General features: G+C 39.4%; 2 protein-coding genes across 4 annotated transcripts in view; both read right to left on the reverse strand.

Annotated features, from left to right (window-relative positions):
- Positions 1-7,926: 7,926 nt before the first annotated feature.
- Positions 7,927-16,735, reverse strand: klf5a (Kruppel like factor 5a). 2 transcript variants are annotated; one of them, XM_065295759.1, is made up of 5 exons: positions 16,414-16,533; positions 15,121-15,166; positions 14,097-15,003; positions 13,311-13,370; positions 7,927-9,387 (listed from the first exon to the last, which is right to left on the reverse strand). In XM_065295759.1, the coding sequence occupies exons 3-5, from the start codon at positions 14,989-14,991 to the stop codon at positions 9,209-9,211; spliced, it is 1,134 nt and encodes a 377-aa protein (XP_065151831.1). In that variant the 5' UTR covers positions 14,992-15,003; positions 15,121-15,166; positions 16,414-16,533; the 3' UTR covers positions 7,927-9,208. The 2 variants fall into 2 exon arrangements, with proteins under 2 accessions (XP_065151831.1, XP_065151830.1); XM_065295758.1 differs by lacking the exon at positions 15,121-15,166 and having other exon boundaries at positions 16,414-16,735.
- A 646-nt stretch (positions 16,736-17,381) lies between these two features.
- Positions 17,382-21,603, reverse strand: part of pibf1 (progesterone immunomodulatory binding factor 1) — a 136,840-nt gene continuing 132,618 nt past the window's right edge. The window contains exons 17-18 of one of the 2 annotated variants that reach the window (XM_065295755.2): positions 17,993-18,166; positions 17,382-17,732 (exon numbers count right to left, since the gene is read on the reverse strand). In XM_065295755.2, the coding sequence (XP_065151827.1) occupies positions 17,679-17,732; positions 17,993-18,166 (228 nt within the window). In that variant the 3' untranslated portion in view covers positions 17,382-17,678. Of the gene's footprint in view, positions 17,733-17,992; positions 18,167-21,603 lie in introns of those variants that run through there. The other variant, XM_065295757.2, reaches the window with a different exon arrangement.

A 21,603-nucleotide genomic window follows, 5' to 3' on the forward strand; every position in this document is an offset into this window, starting at 1 on the left:
ACAGATAATCTGGAAAAGTCACAAAATCTTATTCCACTGAGATTAAGGGAATCATGTTTTTTAACTAAATAAAAGTGGCTTAGGGGTAAGATTGACCCCAAGGGACTTATTAGGGTTAAACGATGCCTAATTAATGTCATTGACATATAAAAGAGGGTTTGTCAATGTTTACAGTTTTTTACGATTGCTATGACACTTTTTTCAATACTTTTAACAAATTTTTTAAACTCTTAACGCACCAACACACCTACAACAACACACAACATTGTAAACTAAACTCTCACACTGTTTACAAAAACACTGTAAAAAATGTCTTAAAAATAACTAGTTCCCTTTCGAGGAACTCGAGCTGCGTCGCCATAGCAACGCTTTGGGGAACGCCTCGGCGTGACTAATCTGAAGCACGTGTAAAACATAATCAATAATTTGATGATTGGATACTGACCGTGATGCCGTGCGGACCAGGGGTATAAGGAGGCATCCCACACAAACACACTCGCTTTTAGTGCCTCAGCAAGTGACTACGTGTATGTTTGCATAAATCTGAAGTGTGTTTAAGAAGTTCAAGTATGTGTATCTCCCTGTCAGCGCGATATCACAGACAAGGATACACATGTATATGTGTCTTCGAGCGCAGCACGCACAGTTGGCTTTTGAGGAAACTGGCTGTGTGCACTGTGAGCATTCCCGTGCACGTGTTGCGCTCCAGCTTCGCGCTTAGAGAAGGATATCTCAGGCTCGCGCCCTCACGGATCCGGTCCCGCTTCTGTCGAGGCAGAGCGGTGACTGCACTCATGCGTGCAGGCGGCGGTATCCCCGCCTACACCCGTGACATCTGTCTCTCGCTCTCTAGGAAGCTTGGGTTCGCGGCTGCGATCCCGCTTCTCAGTGGCAGTTGCACTCGTGGGAGTCGCCATATGATTTCGCGCAGGCGGCGGTATCTCCGCCTGCACGTGAAGTCCCTCTCTCTCACTCGCCGGATCGGGAAGGCGCCCTGCGTGAGAGCCATATATTTTCAGCTGTCTTTCTCCGGAGAGATGGATCATCTTCATAATCCGCCTACTGTTTAAGGCTAAACGTGCAGTTTCCACGTGAAGCCTCCTCTTTTTACAGTATGAAGGTATTATATATACATACGTTTTTACACCTGTATGTGTAGGCTATGTATGTATATCTGCCTGTCACAGCCTGGCTGAGCCTGCATGAGCTGTTTGTCATTGTTTGATGAGTCAAACAGTGATTTTGTGTCTATGCTGTGTGTTGCTTGTACAGCTGTGCACAGCATTTATTCTCCTGATCGGCCGCTGGTGCGCCATAATTCAGATAATGATTTTGTGTGTTACGATTCGAGATCCTCATCTGCTGAGGCGGGTGACGTCTTCGTTCGTGGCACTCACTTTCTTATTGAAGCAAAGCAGCTCACACCTCATTTATGGTGCCTGCTTCCCTTTGGTGCGTAGTACGACAGGCAGCCCCCATTAACCTTCACCTGCATACAGCTGGCTCCAGTAGTGGAGCATGGCTACATTCTTGTGCAGGAGGCTGTAGAACCTCCACATGAGAAATGACAGCTTACAGCCTTTACTTTAATGTTCCAAAAGTAGGGGAATCGTTCAGTGATGCGGCTCAGTTCTATGCTGTTACTGAAACCGATTGTGATGCAATCAGATCCGAGGACTGATTCCTTACATTAGAGCTTATGTCTCCATTCAACATGGGGGGGTTTTTCCCGAGGGGAAACCCGTCTCGCATGATCAAAGTCGCGCACCGTTGTTTGCGTGCTCTGGTAACAGGAAGAAAGCCATGGCTTCTGTCCCAAGGTTGTCGATGTGTGGCGCTGACAACAGACGCATCCCTCACAGGTTGTTGCGATTATGGAAAGCCAAAAGGATCAAAATCGCATCATCGGATATGGCACTGAAATTGCCTTGGAAATATGGTGGTATGGGTTGGACTCCCATTTCCTTCCAGACCTGATGAGCCATCATGTGCTTGTCCAGATAGACATCACATCAGTGGTTGATTAATAAATTATTAAGGAGATCTGCTATCAAAGTCACGCATCGTTGCCTGCGTGCTCTGGTGGTGTGGAGAAAACCTTGGTTTCCATCCTAAGGCCTGTTTTTGGGTGCGTGCTACTGGTGTGTGACACTGACACCAGAACGCACTCCCCACAGGTTGGAGTACAGTATGGAAGGCCGAGAGTTCCAAAATCACTACATTATTGATTTTGGGATAATGGCATTGTGGTCTCTGGACAAACTGTGCTCGTTGACGACAATTTAGATCCCAGGCCACTTGAATATGGCAGATGCCCTGTATGGCAACACCCATTGCTAGGGAGTTGAGACTCCGGCCAAATGTGGTGAACCCCATTTGGAGAGGATTTGGACGTGCAGAGGTGGATCTGTTTGCGTCTCAGGACCGCACACACTGCCCAATGTGGCTTTCTCTTTTCCCCAATCTCTCTGCCACAGAAGTTCTGGAGGAAGCTTGCCAGAGGTATGGCCCGTCAGTTTGGCCTCTGAGGGGGCCAGGCTCGTAGGCTCAGGTCTCCCAACTGAGGTTGTGGAGACCATACTTTACTCCTGACAAACCCAGTTAACTGCCCTGTTTATGTGGTGCTGAGGTTTCTGTAGGAGCAATTCTCTGCTGGCTTAACTCCTTCCACTCTTAAGGTTTAGGTGGCAGCAGTCTCTGCCTACCATACTCCTTTGGAAGGATGTCATGTTCCCAACTGAGGTTGTGGAGACCATATGATTACTCCAGAGCTCCCCCAGGAGCTTAGGCACTAAGTGGAGAAACTTCACCTCATGGTGTTCAGCTCACCTGACAGACCCAGTCAACTGCCCTGTTTATGTGGTACTGAGGTTTCTGCAGGAGCAATTCTCTGCTGGCTTACTTCCTTCTACTCTTAAGGCTTAGGTGGCAGCAGTTTCTGCCTACCATACTCCTTTGGAAGGATTTCATGCTCCCAACTGAGGTTGTGGAGACCATATGATTACTCCAGAGCTCCATCAGGAGCTTAGGCCCCATGTGGAGAAACTTAACCTCATGGTGTTCAGCTCACCTGACAGACCCAGTCAACTGCCCTGTTTATGTGGTACTGAGGTTTCTGCAGGAGCAATTCTCTGCTGGCTTACTTCCTTCTACTCTTAAGGCTTAGGTGGCAGCAGTTTCTGCCTACCATACTCCTTCTAGAAGGACCTCAAATCTTATCTGGACAACCCTCAAGAGAGCTTTATGCCCTTAAGTGGAGAATATTTCACCTATTGGTGTTTAACTCCTCTTACAAACCCAGTCAACTGCCCTGTTTATGTGGTACTGAGGTTTCTGCAGCAGCAATCCTCTGCTGGCTTAACTCCTTCCACCCTTAAGGTCTAGGTGGCAGCAGTCTCTGCCTACCATGCTCCTTTGGAAGGACCTCATGCTCCCGAATGAGGTTGTGGGAACCAGATGATTACTTCAGAGCTCCCTCAAAGAGGAAGCTTATGCCCTAAAGTAGAGAAATTTCACCTTTCGGTGCTCAGCTCACCTGACAGACCCAGTCAACTGCCCCTTGACGTGGTACTGAGGTTTCTGCAGGAGCAATTCTCTGCTGGGTTAACTCCTTCCACCCTAAGGTTTAGGTGGCAGCAGTCTCTGCCTACCATACTCCTTTGGAAGAATGTCATGCTACCAACTGAGGTTGTGGAGACCATATCATTACTCCACCTTTAAGGTATAGGTGGCAGCAGTTTCTGCCTACCATACAATTCTGGACTCTCTGAGGGCAGTCTACATACCACGCCACCTGAATGTGGCAGATGCCCCTTCGAGACAACAGACATCTCCGATAGGAGTGGAGACTTCATCTAGATGTGGTGAACCACATCTGGAAAAGGTTTGGACGCGCAGAGGTAGATCTGTTTGCATCCCAGGACACCACACTTTACCCACTGTGGTTTTCCATGGTACAGGCGTGGCCGAGGCTACGTCTGTATGCCTTTCCCCCCTGGTTGTGTTTGTCCTTCCACGGGGAAACTTTATTTCCTTAAGTGGGAAATTTTCACCTCTTGGTGTTCAGCTCATCTGACAGACCCAGTTTACTGCCCTGTCGACGTAGTTCTGAGGTTTCTGCAGGAGCATTCTCTGATGAGTTTACTCCTTCCACCATTAAGGTTTAACGGCAGCAGTTTCTGCCTACCATACTCATGTGGAAGGCTCATCAGTGGGTAGACACCCATAAGTGGCTCGCTTTCTTTGTGGCACTCGCAGGTTGCGACCTGTTAGCCGCACTAGGGTGCCTACTTGGGACCTAGCGGTCGTGCTGGAAGGGCTCTCGTTGGCTCCGTTCGAGCCACTTGAGACTTCGCCAGATAGGTTTCTGGCCTTTAAGACTGTGTTCCTTCTGGCTATTACTTCTTTAAAGTGAGTGGGGGACCTTCAGGCCCTGTCGGTATCCCCGACATGTCTTGAGTTTGCACCTGGGATAGCTAAGGCTTTTCTACACCCAAGGCCAGGATATGTTCCCAAGGTGCTGAACAATGTGCCGAGGCCCATTGTTCTGCAGGCCCTTTGTCCTCCCCCATTCAGGAGTGCGGACCAGGAAAAGCTAAATTTGGTGTGTCCTGTGTGAGCACTGGATACATATGTTTACAGCACTGCTCAGTGGAGGAGTCCAAGCAGTTATTTGTGTGCTTTGGTTCACCCAGAAAAGGTTTACCGGTGACCAAGCAGACTTTGAGCAGATGGATAGTGGATGCTATCTCACTGGATTATGAACATCAGGGTATACACTCACCCGTCGCTTTGAGTGCCCACTCTACTCGGGGTATGGCTGCCCCTAAGGCCTTAGGGTCAGGCGTTTCGCTCCAGGACGTATGTGATGCGGCCGGCTGATTTTCACCGCTCACCTTCGTCAGATTTATAATTTAGACCTAGACCCCTCTTTAGGGTCCCAGGTTCTTTGCCTTGACTGTGTTCAGTTATACACGCTACAGGCATTTGGTAGTATGGAAGCGTGGGCATCTCGTTCCCCAAAGCGTTGCTATGGCGACGCAGCTCGAGTTCCTCGAAAGGGAACGTCTCAGGTTACGTATGTAACCCTGGTTCCCTGAGAAGGGAACGAGACGCTGGGTCTCCATGCCATACTCCCTGCATCCCTGCAGGCACTTGCTTCGGCACTTGGAAGCGAGTGTGTTTGTGTGGGATGCCTCCTTATACCCCTGGTCCGCACGGCATCACGGTCAGTATCCAATCATCAAATTATTGATTATGTTTTACACGTGCTTCAGATTAGTCACGCCGAGGCGTTCCCCAAAGCGTTGCTATGGCGACGCAGCGTCTCGTTCCCTTCTCAGGGAACCAGGGTTACATACGTAACCTGAGACGTTATACCAAATCACCAACACATGTTCTCTTCCAACAGAAACATTTAGTTAATCATAACACAATGTCATAAAAAACACAAACATAAGATGGAAAAACAAAAACTGCATAAGCTTATGTGTAAGTCTGTCCTTATACAATAGACAGTAGATTTGTCAGGATCCGGCCATTGTATCATGTTTAATATTATGTCTTGTCATTATGGCTGGGTTCTGACAGTCCCATATCTTATGTGAAGGCCCATGATCTTGTGTTTTGAGTCATGGGCCTTCGGTGTCTCATCTCCTGACCCCGCCCCCTTGTTCTCCCTGTTAATTGTTTAATCATTAGTTTATTCCCATCACCTGTTCCTCCCTTGTTATCTTGTTTAGTGTTTGCTATTTAATCCCTTTGTATCCTTGGTCCTGTGCTGGTTCATTTTGTACAATTCATGTCAGCTCTTGTCTTGTCAATCTAGTGTTTAAATTAGTCAAGTCCTGTTAGTGTGAAGTCTTTGTCTAGTGTAGTTTGTCCATTAGTAAAGTGTCTTGTTCAGTGTGATTTTGCCCCCACGTGGGCTTTATTTTTCGGTGAATTTATTAAAGTGTTTTCTGTTTACCCCGACACCGTCTGCAATTGGGTTCTTCCGTCTCCTGCTCCTAACAAGATTGTATTGATTATAGACTGAGTGTTGCACTGCAGTTTCTTTTGAAAACTTTTTTATATTTTTGTTTAGTTGGGTTTAGTAAATGCATGCATTATGTTTGTTTTGCTGCAGCAATTCAAGACAAAAATGAAAAAAGTAGACTTTTGCAGTAAAGACTTTAGAGTATTTACAACAGGACATTACTGAACGATAACAAACATATTCAATATTACTTTCATTTACAGTAAAAAAGTTAAAATAAAAAATACAAACCGAAAAAGCCACTGAAGAATAAAGCAAAAAAGAAAATCTTATGATCTAATCTATTGCGTTTCTATTTGGCCACATGTTCTCATTCACATCACACCTGATGTCTTCTCTGTCAAGGCATCTTGTAAAGAAACTTTTGCCATGTCTTTTCCACCCCTGACAGTGTTCAGGTGTGATGTCTGGGAATGCACCATCTATTTCATCCAGGTGGAACTGGAGGAAAACTTTTCCCTTGTCCTGGTGGTCTTCCGTTGACTTGTACAGCCATTTATCTTATTTTTTGTGTTGCTCATATTGTTCCTTTTCCACACAACATCAACCTAAAGAGGTCCTCTTTACTGTATTGTATACCATATAGTCATGCAATTGAAAGAACCTGTTTCTTATGTGGGAATCAGCTGTGATTTATATATTTGCATTGGTACAATAAGTTGTTTTTCAATCCCAATGGAATAAAATACAGGGGATATATTTATGTTTCAATTCATCATATAAACAGCTGTTTACTTATAAGTGGGGTTTAGCACATGATGTTATCTGTTTTGACATGCTGTGTGAAAGCATTTGTAAATTTGACATTAAAAATCTATTGTTTTGGTCTTGTTTGAGCTTGTATGTAAAAGAAGTTAAAGCATTTTAAATTTGTGTTATTTATATGCATTTTATGTTAAACCAACAAGAAATGTGTTAATAGTATAGCTTACACAGGTGGATGTAGTGCTAACTGTGTTAAGAGTTTTGAAAACTTGTTAAAAGTATTGAAAAATCTGTCATAGCAATCGTAAAAAATTGTAAACCCTTTTCGAGCAGCAAGAATGCTTATTTTCCAAAAACCTGCAGCAATCAGACAAGCAAAAGTGCGTACGACTGCTCAGATCCTGACGTGGCCCATACGCACTTTTCTCTGTCAAATAGAGTTTTTATATGGACTTTATATGGATTTTTAAGTACGCACACTTAATGATCAAATCTGTGTGTATGTACGCTTTATAAATGAGGCCCCAGATTGCATCTATCAAAATATGTGAGGGACAAATACATTTTTTAAATTGTATTTTTCATTGGTTACTAATGGCATCTATGTTTTTCTATAGCAGCAACATATAAAAGTACTTTACGTGATGTAAGACCTCATAAAATTCTAAATGGGTTAGGCCGGGGAATAAGAATTGGGGTATTAGTAAACTTTTGTCATTATTTCACTGGCTAATGTCTTTCAATATACTTTAGTTTATAGGGATTCTTCATTAGTTTTCCTATTCAGAGCTTGGTGGTTTGAGCTCAAGTTGTGAAAATTGTTACATAAAATAATTTCAAATGTTGTACAGGCCCAAGTGATCTTGAGAAACAATTCTGTGTTTGGACAGTTTGATCTCTTTTTATTGTCAGTATTTTTTTTCTTCTTGGACCTATAGAAACAACAAAGAAAAATTACTTTATAGCGCCACAAAGAGTTTTAAGGCCTCCTTAGACATATATCAAATTGAAATTAACTAAAAGTTTTTAATAATTATTGTGTAAATTCCTTAATACCCATAATTATACTTTTACTGCCTACAGGACTATATTCTGTATGTACTACATCAATACACATTTTCATACATCATTATAATCACATTAAATCATTAAACAAAAACGTAGCACACACATACAAGGGAAGATCAGTTTGTAAAAATTAGATTTTATTAGATTTCATTTAAATCAGTAGGCAAAAAAATCACAAAGACAACAAATTTAGAAATATAATCTGGAAATCTACAAAATAAGTTTAATTGAAAATATAAAAAAATCAAAAACATCTAAATAGTCACACTGCCAGGATCCAAAAAAAAGGAACCGAGCAACAAAATAATATCTACAATAAAATGTCATAGTATTTACATTAAGGCATTTCAATTACACAAAACTTGTCAAATTCTATTTCACAAAGCTAATGCAATAAATACATTGATTTTACAAGAAATAATCTTGTAAATAAATCTTGCTTTTATGAAAGGCGACTGAATTGTTGTTAATGTGAAATAATGGAAACCAGCTCAATGATCTGTCTCTAAAAACAGTGTACTGCTGATCAAAACAAACATCAAAAGGCACTTTAAGATGAAATGTGTTCCAAAGGCTTTACTTCAAAAGAACAGTCACTGTGGTCTTGTACATTCATATGAGCTTATAAGTCAATGACGATAGGAAAACAAATGGTTGGCATGCTTCTGTGTAGAAAGTAGACTGTACAAATCACACAGCTTTCTAAAGCCCTTTCTACTTCTCATTGCTTTTCAATACCATGGTTTAATAATTCATGAAATAATTGCTGTTTAGTAGCAGCACATTATCATCCAAAGCTATAAATACTCCAACAACAAAGGCAGCCCGAAGAGTGAATCGTAGCTAAAAGTCCTTTTCGAGCAGTAACTATTCCAGTGATGTATGTATGTATATATACTCAAATTCAAGTGCAAAGTAAAAGGGAGTTGGCTTAGTGCTTTGCAGATGTACAAAATCCTGTATATGTTGTAGTCATGTTTAATACGTTTAAAACTATTTAACTGCAGATCTTTATCTTCCATGGAAGTCTATTTTTTAAGCAGAGGCTGAGGATGATGCATCAAGGCAGTTTCACTTACAAGACAGCTTATTTGCATTGCAAGGGGTTTAAAAATGACAATCGAGAGAAGAAATTTGATCAATACATCCTATATGGATGAAGTGTTGTGAATCAGAATTTCACATGATATTTTGGATTTCATGCTCATACAGTATCAAACAGTTTTTTGTTTATCAGTTTATAGTCGACAGCTTGTCTTTAAAAAAAATCAGAGGGATCAGAACTTTTACCTTAAACATGATAAGGTTCGTCATGGCATAGAGAAAAAAGTTATGCTCTTTTATCGTGAGAACACGATATAAGTGCTTAATAATAAGTAGGTGTGTGGGCTTTTGTGTTTAATTCTGGTGCCTCTTCATATGCAGAGCGAGATGATCGGAGCGAGAGAAGCTTCGGCTGCACACGGCACACTGAAAGGGTTTGGCTCCTGTGTGTTTCCTGAAGTGACGCGTCAGCTCGTCGGAACGCGCAAATCGCCAGTCACAGCCCTCCCATGTGCACCTGTATGGCTTCTCACCTGAAGAACACAATGGGTACCAAGTTTGGTTAGGTAAATGCAGTAGTGAATAGAAGAGGACAGAAACTGTTTCTATTCACAGTTAAAACAGGCTTTCAACCTGTTTCCACCTTACTAATACATTAGTAATACTAAATGATCCATTAGTGTATTAGCATAGTTTCTCTCTCTGTCATTGCTATAGTTACCACACAAACATATAGTTAGTAGAGGTGTGGATCTAACACATAAAATTCACTTAATCTATCTAAGATTTAAGTATTTAAGAGTTTGTTATGTTCGTGCAGGTTGACAAGACTAAACCCCTAGTCAGCCAGTAGTCCCGAACCATATTTGCCAGTAGAGCACTTGGATTTAAAAGTTTTTAGTCTTTTCCCCAAGACAAGACTTAATGAATTATTTCTACCTTGGAATTAATTTCTTACCCCTAAAAACGCATGCAATAAAACCACAAAGCTAAAACTAAAGTCCAATACTTGGAATTCAGATACAAAGTAGCAAAGAACAGATAATAAAAAAACTATTCATCTCCACAAAGATTAAAAAGTTGACCAGTAGTTTTAGAAACAGTATCCTAACACTGTTTGGTAGTTGTAAACATATGGTGCTTTACATTAAAATATTTTTAGATTGTTTAAAACATATGTACTGCTCACTACCACCTGCAAACAACATAACACATATCGTTTATCTTGGCTGTTTTCTTTAACTACAGAAGCCAATGGATTACAAAGCATAACACTGTTCAGCTGTTTCAACCTCAAACACTAGGTGCGGCCATCAAAAACAATTAACTAAACGTCAGAACATGTGCCTGTCTTGGGGCTTTAACATGTGTGACGAAAGCTCCGATCAAGAAATCCTGTAATGACTTGTTTGAATAGCTCATACGCTGTCTGCCTTAGGCTCCTGTCTTTTCTCCATAGACCGGTTGGATTAGGTTTTAATTCGGTTGGGTATCATGGCGAGGATTCTACCCTATTTATTTATCATGTCTGTTTGGATAACGACATAGTGGTACTTGTCTGTCACAGAACCATATTACTTTTTACATATACTATATAAGAAATAGCATCTGTGGCAATAAAAATTAGAAAAATGTGAATACATTAAGTTACGTGGCGAAGAACAGAAAAATCAGAGTGTCATGTTTTTGCCACCTGTTATTTAGTCAATATATTATTTGTATACTGGAATGTTCCAGACCCCAAAACCAACACTGGATAATAATTGTGCTTGATTAGCTGAATAACAGAAGTATACAGTACCCAAAAATTGACCTACTATTTTGTTAACATGTATTTTCCATTTTTAAATATTTTAGTACATTTTGAGAAATCATTATATAAATAATTTGCGCTGTTTTTTACTATCCTTAAACATTTTTATCCTTAAACTACTCTTAAAGTTTTAATTTATGTTATTTTGGTTAGCCTGCTTTATAGATATCAGTAATTGCATCAACCATTACAATACCAATGGTGACTGACTAAGTGTCACAATATTACTAGCACTAGAAGTCTAATTGTCATGCATTGAGTCATATCTCACAGTTTAGACCAGGGGCGGCGTTTGCGTATGGCAGGGTATGGCAGTTGCACCAGAAAACACCAGAAATCAACAGGCTATAATGAAGCTCATTAAAAATAATGTTAAATATTTTCAGTAGAACATATATGAACATTGGTACATCACTAATATGGATAATTTACGCGTGTGCTCGACTTCATGCTATAATACAGGAACCAACATGTGGATGACATCAACGTGCCATGAGAGCTGTTTGAAAGCAAACTCTTCCGATGATTTCTCACCTCACCCTCGCGGTACTTTGATGTCATCAACCTGTCGTTCTTGCAGCGCAGCTTGAATTGTGCAGGAGGTTTCATGACGACCGCTGTTGTTATAATCTTTATTTTCGCAAGTAAACTCCTTTTTTTTGTTTTAACATTCAAACAGACTCACAGTTCTCCCACACACTCGCGCAATACATATTGCATACATTATTCCAGAAGTAAAATGATTTGTTCTCTGTGGATAAATAAACATGTTCTCTTACACTGGGAAATTGTAGCGCAGTCGAAGTGAATTGTATTAATTATTTGCGCGCGTTTTTGAATATGGCGACTTCTGGAATAAAAACTGCACGACGGCAAAAGGTAAGACTTGTTTTTGCATTTAGCCCTGCTTTACTAGGAGTTTTATTTAGTGTTTTTTATTTAGTGTTTAGTGTTATGCTGCGTTCCAGAGCCCATCCAAACCAGTGGGATCTCGGACTTATCCTACCTCCAACTAGGAAAAGTGCACTGGAATGCCTGTCAAAGTGGAACCTCCTACCGGCGAACTCGGGGGAGTTCGACCTACCCCGACTTCAGAAAAATAAGTCGGAGGAAAATGGCGGCGCCCATAGAGTCTCGCGTCGTGAGAGGAAAACTTCAAGGAATAGACTATAAATTGTACTTCTCTGCTTGTAGGGTTGTTTTAGACACTGTAATTTTAACACAGCTTGTTTTTTTATATTATGGCGTGAAATTATGTTGTTATTATCTGTTAGCCTGAAGATATGGTCAAATTATACCAAGTTACTTAAGCGACATGCAGCGCTTTTATATAATGGCTCCAGAACACTTTGTAAAGATGTTTAACTTGATGTTTTACTGTAGTGTGACCTGCACAGTTCGGACCAATGTTTAAAAGTCATGTAGTCTGTACAAGCCTTAAGAAAATCGGTCGGTCGTCCATGTTTTCTGTTTACGTTCCACTTCAAATGCCTGGAACGCTTTGAAGTAGGAGCTAGGACACTTCAGGAAGGATAAGTCCCACGTCCCACTGGTTCGGATGGGCTCTGGAACGCAGCATTAGTCTTAGTTGGTTAGCTGGCTGGGTTAACTACGTGTGCTCTATCACATTAAGTCTTTGTTTTTATAAGTGTTTATTGGCGGCTGTCATGACAAGATTTGTGAAGGGATGTTACAGTATGTTTTGATATTATCTTGTTTTAATTACAGTATGTTTTGATATTATCTTGTTTTAGTTTATCTGTTGCTGGAGTTGCACTTAGTTAAGGATGACAACATTTGAAAAGCATTTTAAACAACCCTGACACATTTTGTTTTTCAGTTGTATTGCTTCCGTATTGTTGTCAGTAAGTGTACATCCGTGCAATCATAGTATGATTTATACAGGTTGGTGGAGTATGTACACATATGGATATAATGTGGTTTCATAGATTCGTCATTTGAATGGCCTTCTTGTACGAAGAATTTTTGCCATACCCTAGGTTTTCGTGAAACGCCGCCACTGGTTTAGACACATGCAGCAGTCCAACGGGAAAGAGAGGGTGGTGTTATCTTATCACAATAGTACTTTAAAACCAGTGTTTTAGTAATTAGGCTTTTGAGACTGTGACATGAATCTATACCGGGAAAAATCGAAAATGGGGATTGCCTGACAAGTAGTGATTAAGTGCTTGATTATCCCAATGACATACCAAAGGCCATCTTCTGAAATGTATTAATATTTACTCACAGAAAAGACTCTGGATCAAATTAGATGTGCTCTTCTGTTTATTTCCATACTGATACAAATCCTGTTTACCCAGATATCGACAGACAGAGCAAACCTGAACATTGCTTTTTCTACCTATATATAAAATATCTTAGAAATCATTAAAATGTTGGATGTTCTAATTTGACATATAAAAGGAAAAGTAAAAAAATGTTGTATGGGAACGGTTTTGGTGCAACCTCATATTAAGAGATGATGTAGGATAGCTTTCAGGTGGCGTGCAGGAATGAACGCATGTGCATGCCAACAACGCACTTCTGCCCAGCAACATGAGAGTAAAGTACAGTGCCAAAATAAGAGCCATATCCAGCTTTATCAAGTATAAATAAAAACATTTTTAATTGGAGAACTCTTACCAGTGTGTGTCCTCAAGTGAGCCTTTAGATGGGACGACTTGGTGTAAACTTTCTTACAACCTAAAATTGAAAGAAATGTTTTGTTATTCATAACAGTAAACATTTTAGCATCTGAAAAAATGTTATATGGTTTTAATGCATAAAAAGGAAATGTAACTGCTATGTTTGACGAGTGCAATTTCATTGTTGATTTTTTTATCAATCTCTAAAAAGTCGCAGAATTAGTTGATTCGCTCAACACCACAGTCATAAATGAGAACACGAGAACACATAACATTTTTTGTTCTTTGGTTTCAGGCTGCTTTCTTTGCCAATTAGGAATCCAAAGCCCATCTCAACTCGTTAGCTATAAAACCCCACTCAGTGTAGTAAAGCAGTGATGGGTTCTAAATTGCAGAGCGCGTCTCTTCAGACATGCAGCTTCTTAGCGTAAATGCACTATTAATGGCACTGTAAGGCTTGTCTGTTTTACAATTTGCCCAGTCAATTTGATGCAACAAGATTCAATAGCAATCAGCCTGACGTCGACTCTTTGGCATTCATTTTGAGCACTTGTTAAAAGGCTTTGGCCATCTCTGAATTATTTAACAGTGGATCTAAGCATGCGAGTAAAACAGCACAGTAAAAAGGTGTAACCTCTTGTAAACGTGGCTATACAGTAGAATTTGGTTGATAAATGTGGAGCAAAATTGACTTTTTAGACTTGTGTGATGTTTATAAATTCATTTCTAAAAATAATACAGAACTTGGTCATACTATGTGAAGCTTTTGTAAAGTTCTTAATACCTGGAAAATCACAGTGGTGTATTCTTCTCTTTTCAAGGTCTGGGTTCGTCCTTCGGTTGTACCGGACAGGCATGGACCCAGCGGTTGCGGGAGCTCGTGTTGAGGTGGGAGTTGGATGACTGGGTGCACTGACGGCCATTTTGGAGGCAATAGTTGCAGCGTAAGATGGCGGTGGTGTCAGATTGTGAATCAGATCCTTCTGTCTGTCAGGACTGCCAGGTTCTGAAGTGGGAGGTGAGGGGGGAAGGTACGGCATTTTAAGATGCGAGTGAGGCTGACGATGAGGGTGAACAAAGTGACTTGGGCCTAGAGGGTACCCGGCGGAGGGCATGCCGCAGTATGGCGTGGCAGCAGTCTGTTGGGTTGGTAAGTGCAGGTCATGAAAAGCAGGCATCTGTGAGGGCATAGAGTGAGCTTGAGGGTGGGAATGAGAGTCTGTTACTGCCTGATGGGGGACATCCAGGTCTGAATTAAGTAGCTGAAAGAGAGGCCCATCCTGTGGGATGTCAAAACCTTGCATCTCCTGTTTGATAAAGACCCTGTTACTGTCATCCACTGTGTTGATTCCGGAACCTTGAGTGGAATTTGAATTAAAGATGCTGGTAAATTCTGGTAGTGTGGGCAGAGATGGGCCATTTGTGCTTACTGGGCACTCTGTGTGAGAAAAAGGCGCTGCCACAGGTTCAGTTTTGATCTGGTTGGGGACTGAAGGCTGTGTTGGTCGGCACAGCCCGGTTCTTAAATACGCAATGTCAGGCAAGTAAACATTCATGTTGATGCTGTAGGGGGAACCATGGTCATTCCCAAAAAACTGGTCCACTACAGAAGCACTCTCTCGTTGGGACTTCTTCGGCTCTGAGAGAGCCACAGGTTGTGGAGACAGATATTTATCCATCTCTAATTTAGCCTGCAGAGCAAAAGAAATAATCATGAGATTGTTTCATTTGTAACTGCCATGAAAGGTAAAATATGTGATAAACAGATTTTAGAATAATAATTATGCAACTGCTGAAATATTGCATACTTCTGTCAGCAAAGCTGGCAGGATCTCCTGGGACCACTTGTGTTGGCTGAGCACAAACATGACACATATATATTTTTTTAGAAAAGCTTGCAGAATTGTACACTGTATTCAATTATTGTTGCAACAATGGCCAACCTCCATGCTTACTCAGCTATAAGCCAACATGTTGAGAAATACTGGCTATTGAAAGCATTACAGGCATAAATCACTTTACAAAATAAATACATTATGCATAGCATAATCACTTGGGAATCACTTAATCACATTAGGGATATTTTAGAATTTATTATTAACCATTACATTTCCAAAATGTTGGAGTAGGTGAAACTAAATACATGACATAATATTAGATGGTTTATAAAACATCCAGGACAGAAAGAAAAAAGCTAGGAGGTTTTTAAAAAATAAATTATGAAATTGTTATCAATATCTAGTCAAGTAAAAAAAGTCAAGTTATAAACCATAACATCTTGTTTTAACACATGATCTGTGGTTATGCATAAATTATGACAGAAACAGAATGAAGGGTGTGTGCTGCTGTAAAAGCTGTATTGAACAGTCAGAGGTAAAACATTTATCAAGTCTTCTTCAATACGTATCTGCTAGATTCCGCTTTAAACTGTAAAACGGCGCTCATACCACAAGCTCAAAACAGACTTTGCTGACAGGTGGAAAGAAAGCATGTTGGAAAGATTTCTTAGCCATTCCAAATGACTGCCATTCAATTAGGCTATCATGAATCCGTAATCGACAGAAAATAATAACCAACTCATTACAACCTGATAATGCTCATTCATTAACCTCTAATACGAGTAACGCACACAGTCTTGTGGAGAAAAATAACTTGCACACATACAGACCCGAGATGCCAAAGCTGTTTAAGTGCTCTTTACGCGTAGCTATTTCTGGATTTAGATCTTCCAGCTGTTCGTTGGACATGTATCTCTTTCACAAGTTTTCAGATTGAGGGTTGGCGTTGCTGGGAAGTTTAATGCGGAGCGCAAGACCGGGGAGTCAGTTGTTGACTCTTCGGTAGCCAAGAGACCAACTGCAAGCAACTGACATGAGTCTGTCCGACCCAGCCCATCCTCTGCCATTCGTTACAGCCACGGGAAAATCCCGAAAACGATAACCAAGCTCGCGTAAAAAATCAAAACCTATACGCTTCACACATTGTATTTAACGCACAAATGCGTCACGGTGCAGGCGTGAAACAGCGTAATTTACAACGGCCTGTCTTTCAAGCGCATATCATCTTTAATTAATCCAAATATGCAGCCAAACAACAATTACCTGAGAATAGTCGCTCGATAAGCCCCTTTCCGGGTCAGGATTCTTTACTTCAAAGGAAAACAGAGACGAGTCCTCTTGAAAGCCGTCTGACAATGAGGGTTTAAAAAAAGAGAGTAAGTCATCTTGTCCCGGTGCGAGCGCGGAGCTCATCGTAAGAAGCGTCGCGGCCATAAACCCGTAGATGTGATTGAGGGAGCGTCCGCAAAATACGTTTTGATAGATGTTGAATATGAGAAGGTGCGTATACAGTGTGGTGCATGGAGTGACACTTTTGTGTGTCTGCGCGCGTGCTTTCGGTGGTAACGTCTCGTTTTGCTTTCCTCCGTTCCTAAAGCTCCAGCATATATGTAAGTGCGCCGAGGGGGCGGGGCTTCAGGAGTGGCTGTCAGGGAGCAAAACGACTACACCTTTACTACCACTGCCTTTACTGTAACAGCTGAACACACCCGTCAAAACAGAGCGAGTTAAATCGGTCAAGAACTGGTTCCCTCTCATTTGAAAACATGAAGACCAGTAGCGCTTACCTTGTTTTGATGTTTCAAAGGACTTTTTGTAAAAAAAAATGTATGTTAGTTAAAATAGCCTAACCTTAGCAATGCATCCCAGCAAAAGAAACAGTGACGAAAGAGTCAATATAGAGCTACTATTACTCGCATGATGCAAAACAAAAAATACATGTTTATCATAAATTAAATGCATTTAATGCAGCAAAAATGTAAATGCATACAAAAATAAAAAACATACTCTAGCAGACTAAACAAATGAAATGAATCAATATTATAAAGCTTTTGGCTGCTGCTGTTCTTGCTGGACATTCGAGCCTGTGGCGCGTAATGGCACAAATAAGCGTGCAATACTGCTACGATTAGGTATGCGCGCGCGCCTCTATTTTTATCACCAGCATGTCTCTCTCGCGTCTTACTAATCAAAACGGAAGGATGCAGGTCTTATTTCAAACAAATGGCACGTTTTGAAATTGAGCTTTTTTATTGGCTAACCATTGAAAACGTTTTAGAATTTAACAAGGTGAAAAACCAACAACAACATCAAAAGAAACCACACATTTACAGCAGAGGGGATTTAATAAGAAGATTGATTTTTTTTAAATCATATTTGAGTTTAGGGTTTACATACTTGATGGCTACATAAACAACAAACCTGTGAAACTAGTTATGTAATATATCGTCTAATAGCTTAAACATGCTTTCATCAGTGATTGCATGACATGCATCTCAGCACTCTTAAACGAGTTAAACAAGCCTCTATCATTTGGTTTTCCGTTGTGATTTTCTACACCAATCTGGAACTTCTTTATTAGTCTGTAAAAAAAAAACGTGTTAAATAACTGCATCAAGTTAGTTTTATAAAAACGTGTGGAAAAAGTTGTGGTTTTTAAATTAATAAAAAATAAATGTCAAAATATATAAACATATATATATATAAATATTTTTTGTCATTTGGAATTATATTCAAATGACAAGCTGTATTCTGACATTTATTTTTAATATATCAACTAATCTTTGAGTGTCTAGATGACAATTTTAAAAGCTGTCTTCATGGAAAGGCAGGCAAAACATACAAACACTGTGGGTTTGGGGCCATGGTTGTATTGCTCCTCATCTGTGTTTTTAACTGGTCTCTGTCTGTGAACCACTGTACCAGTACCACCTGTCTCAAGCTCAGACAGAGAAACAGTCCCAACTTGGTGCTGTGAGTGCATGCTGATCAGCACTTGCTTCATCACAGACAGTTCCTGAAACAGGATAAAACAAATCAGTGGCAGCCTGATGGCTAAAGATCTGACATTTACCCCTAAATATTGTCAGTTGACTTTCCATTAACCCTTGTGCATTGTTAAAATTTACTACCCTTTCGTGTTGTTAGTGGATGAAAACATCCACTAAATTTAACTGCTGTAAAAATGTATCAGATACATTTTTTCCAATTTTTTTTCATTAATCTGTAAGTCAACCTCAGTACTGATCAAACCTACCAAATCTTTAACAAAGTCCATGACTTTAACTCTTTAATTGCCAAGTTCATAAGTGATGTCACTGAATTGGGTGGAAAAACCCAAAATGACAGATTTTCTATATAAAAAGTGATTGTAAACTGGATTTGTTTACCTTTTTCACAGTCTTGGGCATGTCAAAAATTAGTAAAAACATTGGCTTTGATGCATTTTTAGTTTTTGTGTAGCATCAGTTTTTATTTATCAGTATTCATTGTTAGTGGCTGTTTTTGCCTCATTGACTTCCATTATAACCACATATTTTGATTGGAGAGCCATGACACTTTATTATCATGCATTCTTGAATGTTTATGGTTTTTCCTTTTGCTAAGAGGTCAAATTTGTCATTTTTACTGTTGATTACCATGTGACAGTATTAACCTTTTAGTAGCCCTGTGCAAAAACGAAGCTTAATTTTTGGCTTGTACATTGAGTTGCCAGGGGTAGGCAAGTTCGGTCCTAGAGAGCCGCAGTCCTGCATATTTTAGCCTAGGCACTGATAATCTAACCTGATGTCTAAATCCTTAAGACATTGATTAGTTTGTTCAGGTGTGTTTGATTAGGGTTGGAACTAACTACAATGCTACAATGTTTTTACAAATCTTTGATATGTTCAAGACTGTGAAAAAGGTAAAAAAAAATCCAGTTTACAATTTTTTTCATATTGAAAATCGGTTATTTTGTGTGTTTTTTTCTCCAAATCAGTGACACCACTAATGAACTTGGCAATTAAAGAGTTAAAATCATGGAATTTTTGTGAAGCTTTGGTAGTTTGATCAGTACTGAGGTTGATTTACAGATTTATGAAAAAAAGGGAAAATGTTCCGTTTAATTTAGTTGATGTTTTCATCCACTAAAACATGAAAGGGTAGTAAATGTGCCCACGGTACATCGTTGAGTTTTTGAAAAATTTCAAAGCATTTTCTTAAAATACATGTAAATATAAGATTTAGTGGATGAAAACTTCCCTAACAACACATAAGAGTTAACAACAGATAGTAAGAAAGAGACAGAAATGCTTTGTTTGCAGTCTCGTTGTGCAAGCATTGTCATGGCCTTAAGCAGAGCATTTAACACTAAAACGCCAAAGTAGACAAACACAGATCACAATGTGGTGTTTTTCTGCTTTTCTGAATTTTGATTACTGGTATTTTTTGTATTGCTATTGGAAATTTTTGTACAAACCTACAGTAACCCTTGTTTACCTATAGTATCCATATTTTTTCTGTAGTAAACCGTGGTTAATTTTATTACTTACATTTTTTACTTAACCCTTTAGGTGTCACCCCACCCTATTGAGTGAAATCTACACTCTTAGAGATTTCAATCGATTTATAGTTTGTCATGATTAGATAAGAATTCACATGCAAAACACTGAAGTAAACGTAGGCAATGACAGTGACATTTAGCAGTACATAATTTATTTTACAAAACACTGTTGAATTGTCTATTCTAGAGGCTTAGACCTTTCCAACAATATATAGTTTGTAGTGATAGATTAAAATTTACATTAACAATATTAACTCTTTCACCGCCAGCGTTTTTAAAAAAAAGTTGCCAGCCAGCGCCAGCGTTTTTCATGATTTTCACCAAAGTTTAATGCCTTCCAGAAAATGTTCTTCTTTAAATATATAAACATACAATATACCAAATGAAAGAACAGACCCTCTGCTTTCAAACAAAAAAAAAACCGTTTCATCCTACCTTTAGTGGTTCTTTTGCAATCAGCTTTTGAATATGGGTAGGTTTTTGCAAAAACACCATATTTTGAGCAAAAAGCAGAGATAATTCCATTATTGTGACGGACTTTTCATAGAGATCCGATTCAGAGCGATCTTTAAAACAGACACGGACATGCAGCCGCTTGCCATAGGGCAATACTTCCGGTTTTGAAAAAGTTGCGTTTTTGCGGTATTGCGGAAAGACGGAAAATCTCGTCATTGGCGGGGAAGCGTTTTCTCTTAATTGATGAGATATCTCGTCAATGGCGGGGAAAGAGTTAAAGTAAACTTAGGTGTCCCGTATTCGGGACAGTGACGCTTAACAGGTTTTAAAGTAGTTCGATAATTAAATTCAAAATAAATAAAGTCAATGTTTTTATTATTGTGTATGTGGGAAGAAGGTCCCTTGTTTATACTAATTTTTGTTTAAATTGTAATTAGTAACTTGTCATTTAGCAGACTCTTTTTAAATCAATGCCCTGAAAGTACCTGCACAAAGCACACCGCCCTACTTTTGGAAATACTTTTGAATCAACTTAAGGAAACGCCCTCAAACAACATAGCTTTCTTTCACTACTCTAAAATCATTTGTGTAATTCATTTCTGAGATCAGATAAAAGTTAAATGAAAATGTTCAATTTCTTATCATTGTTTAAGCTGTCTTTGTAACATTATTGTATACTTTGTAACATTACACAAAGGATGTAAAGTGGCCTAAAACACAAAGGAAAAAAAAGAAAAATAAGTCAAGTCCTTATTAATAAAATTTCTGCTACTGAAGTGCTATCTAGTTTATTACTATAAAGTGATAAACAATTTAAACACTTGCTGACAACTGTGTATTAACAAGTTAATGTATGTTCATGGTTGTGTGTTCAACCACAGTCTTGTCTAAACTACAACTTATTAGCAATTTGTGGTTGCTTAACAAAAGATTACCTTCAAGTTTTTAATGTGTGAAGGGATTAAATTACACTGGGAAAATGTTTAGATTGTTTCATGTAAGATCACAGAAAAAAAGAAAATTTTCTTCTTACAACATGCTGCTAAAACCACAGACATTGAAAAGTCTTTAGAACAGAATAGAACTGGAAAGTCACAGGTGTATAAGATACACTTTATCTCTTAAAATATATCATTTCAGGAAAAGGATATGACATTCCATACTATGGATCAGAAATCTTAAAATAATCTCCTTCACAAATCTGATAAATCATAATGAAAAATTCTTTATTTGTGACCAGCTATTTCTCACATAGGAAAGCAAACTCAAACATAAACCAAATCAAACCATTTAATCAATTCAATTGTGAACTGTTATTCAATTTATTAAACTTTTTCTTTTTTTACAGAAAAGCAATCTAAAACATCTCCTGCTAACACATAGCAGCCCACTTCATTGGTCAGGATAGATCAGCCCAATGCTTAAGAGTCATTCAATATTTCTATTTATCACTG

The sequence above is a fragment of the Paramisgurnus dabryanus genome, chromosome 4 (genome assembly GCF_030506205.2).
Source record: "Paramisgurnus dabryanus chromosome 4, PD_genome_1.1, whole genome shotgun sequence".
Lineage (NCBI taxonomy): Eukaryota > Metazoa > Chordata > Actinopteri > Cypriniformes > Cobitidae > Paramisgurnus > Paramisgurnus dabryanus.

What these genes read in the sequence shown, in the direction of transcription:
- klf5a (XM_065295758.1), bottom strand. Translation starts at nt 16,584, where the DNA reads ATGGCCGCGACGCTTCTTACGATGAGCTCCGCGCTCGCACCGGGACAA. An exon ending in TATCGAGCGACTATTCTCAG is followed by an intron (nt 15,004 to 16,413) that starts GTAATTGTTGTT and finishes TTTGCTCTGCAG; the next exon opens with GCTAAATTAGAGATGGATAA. An exon ending in ACACCACTGTGATTTTCCAG is followed by an intron (nt 13,371 to 14,096) that starts GTATTAAGAACT and finishes TTTCAATTTTAG; the next exon opens with GTTGTAAGAAAGTTTACACC.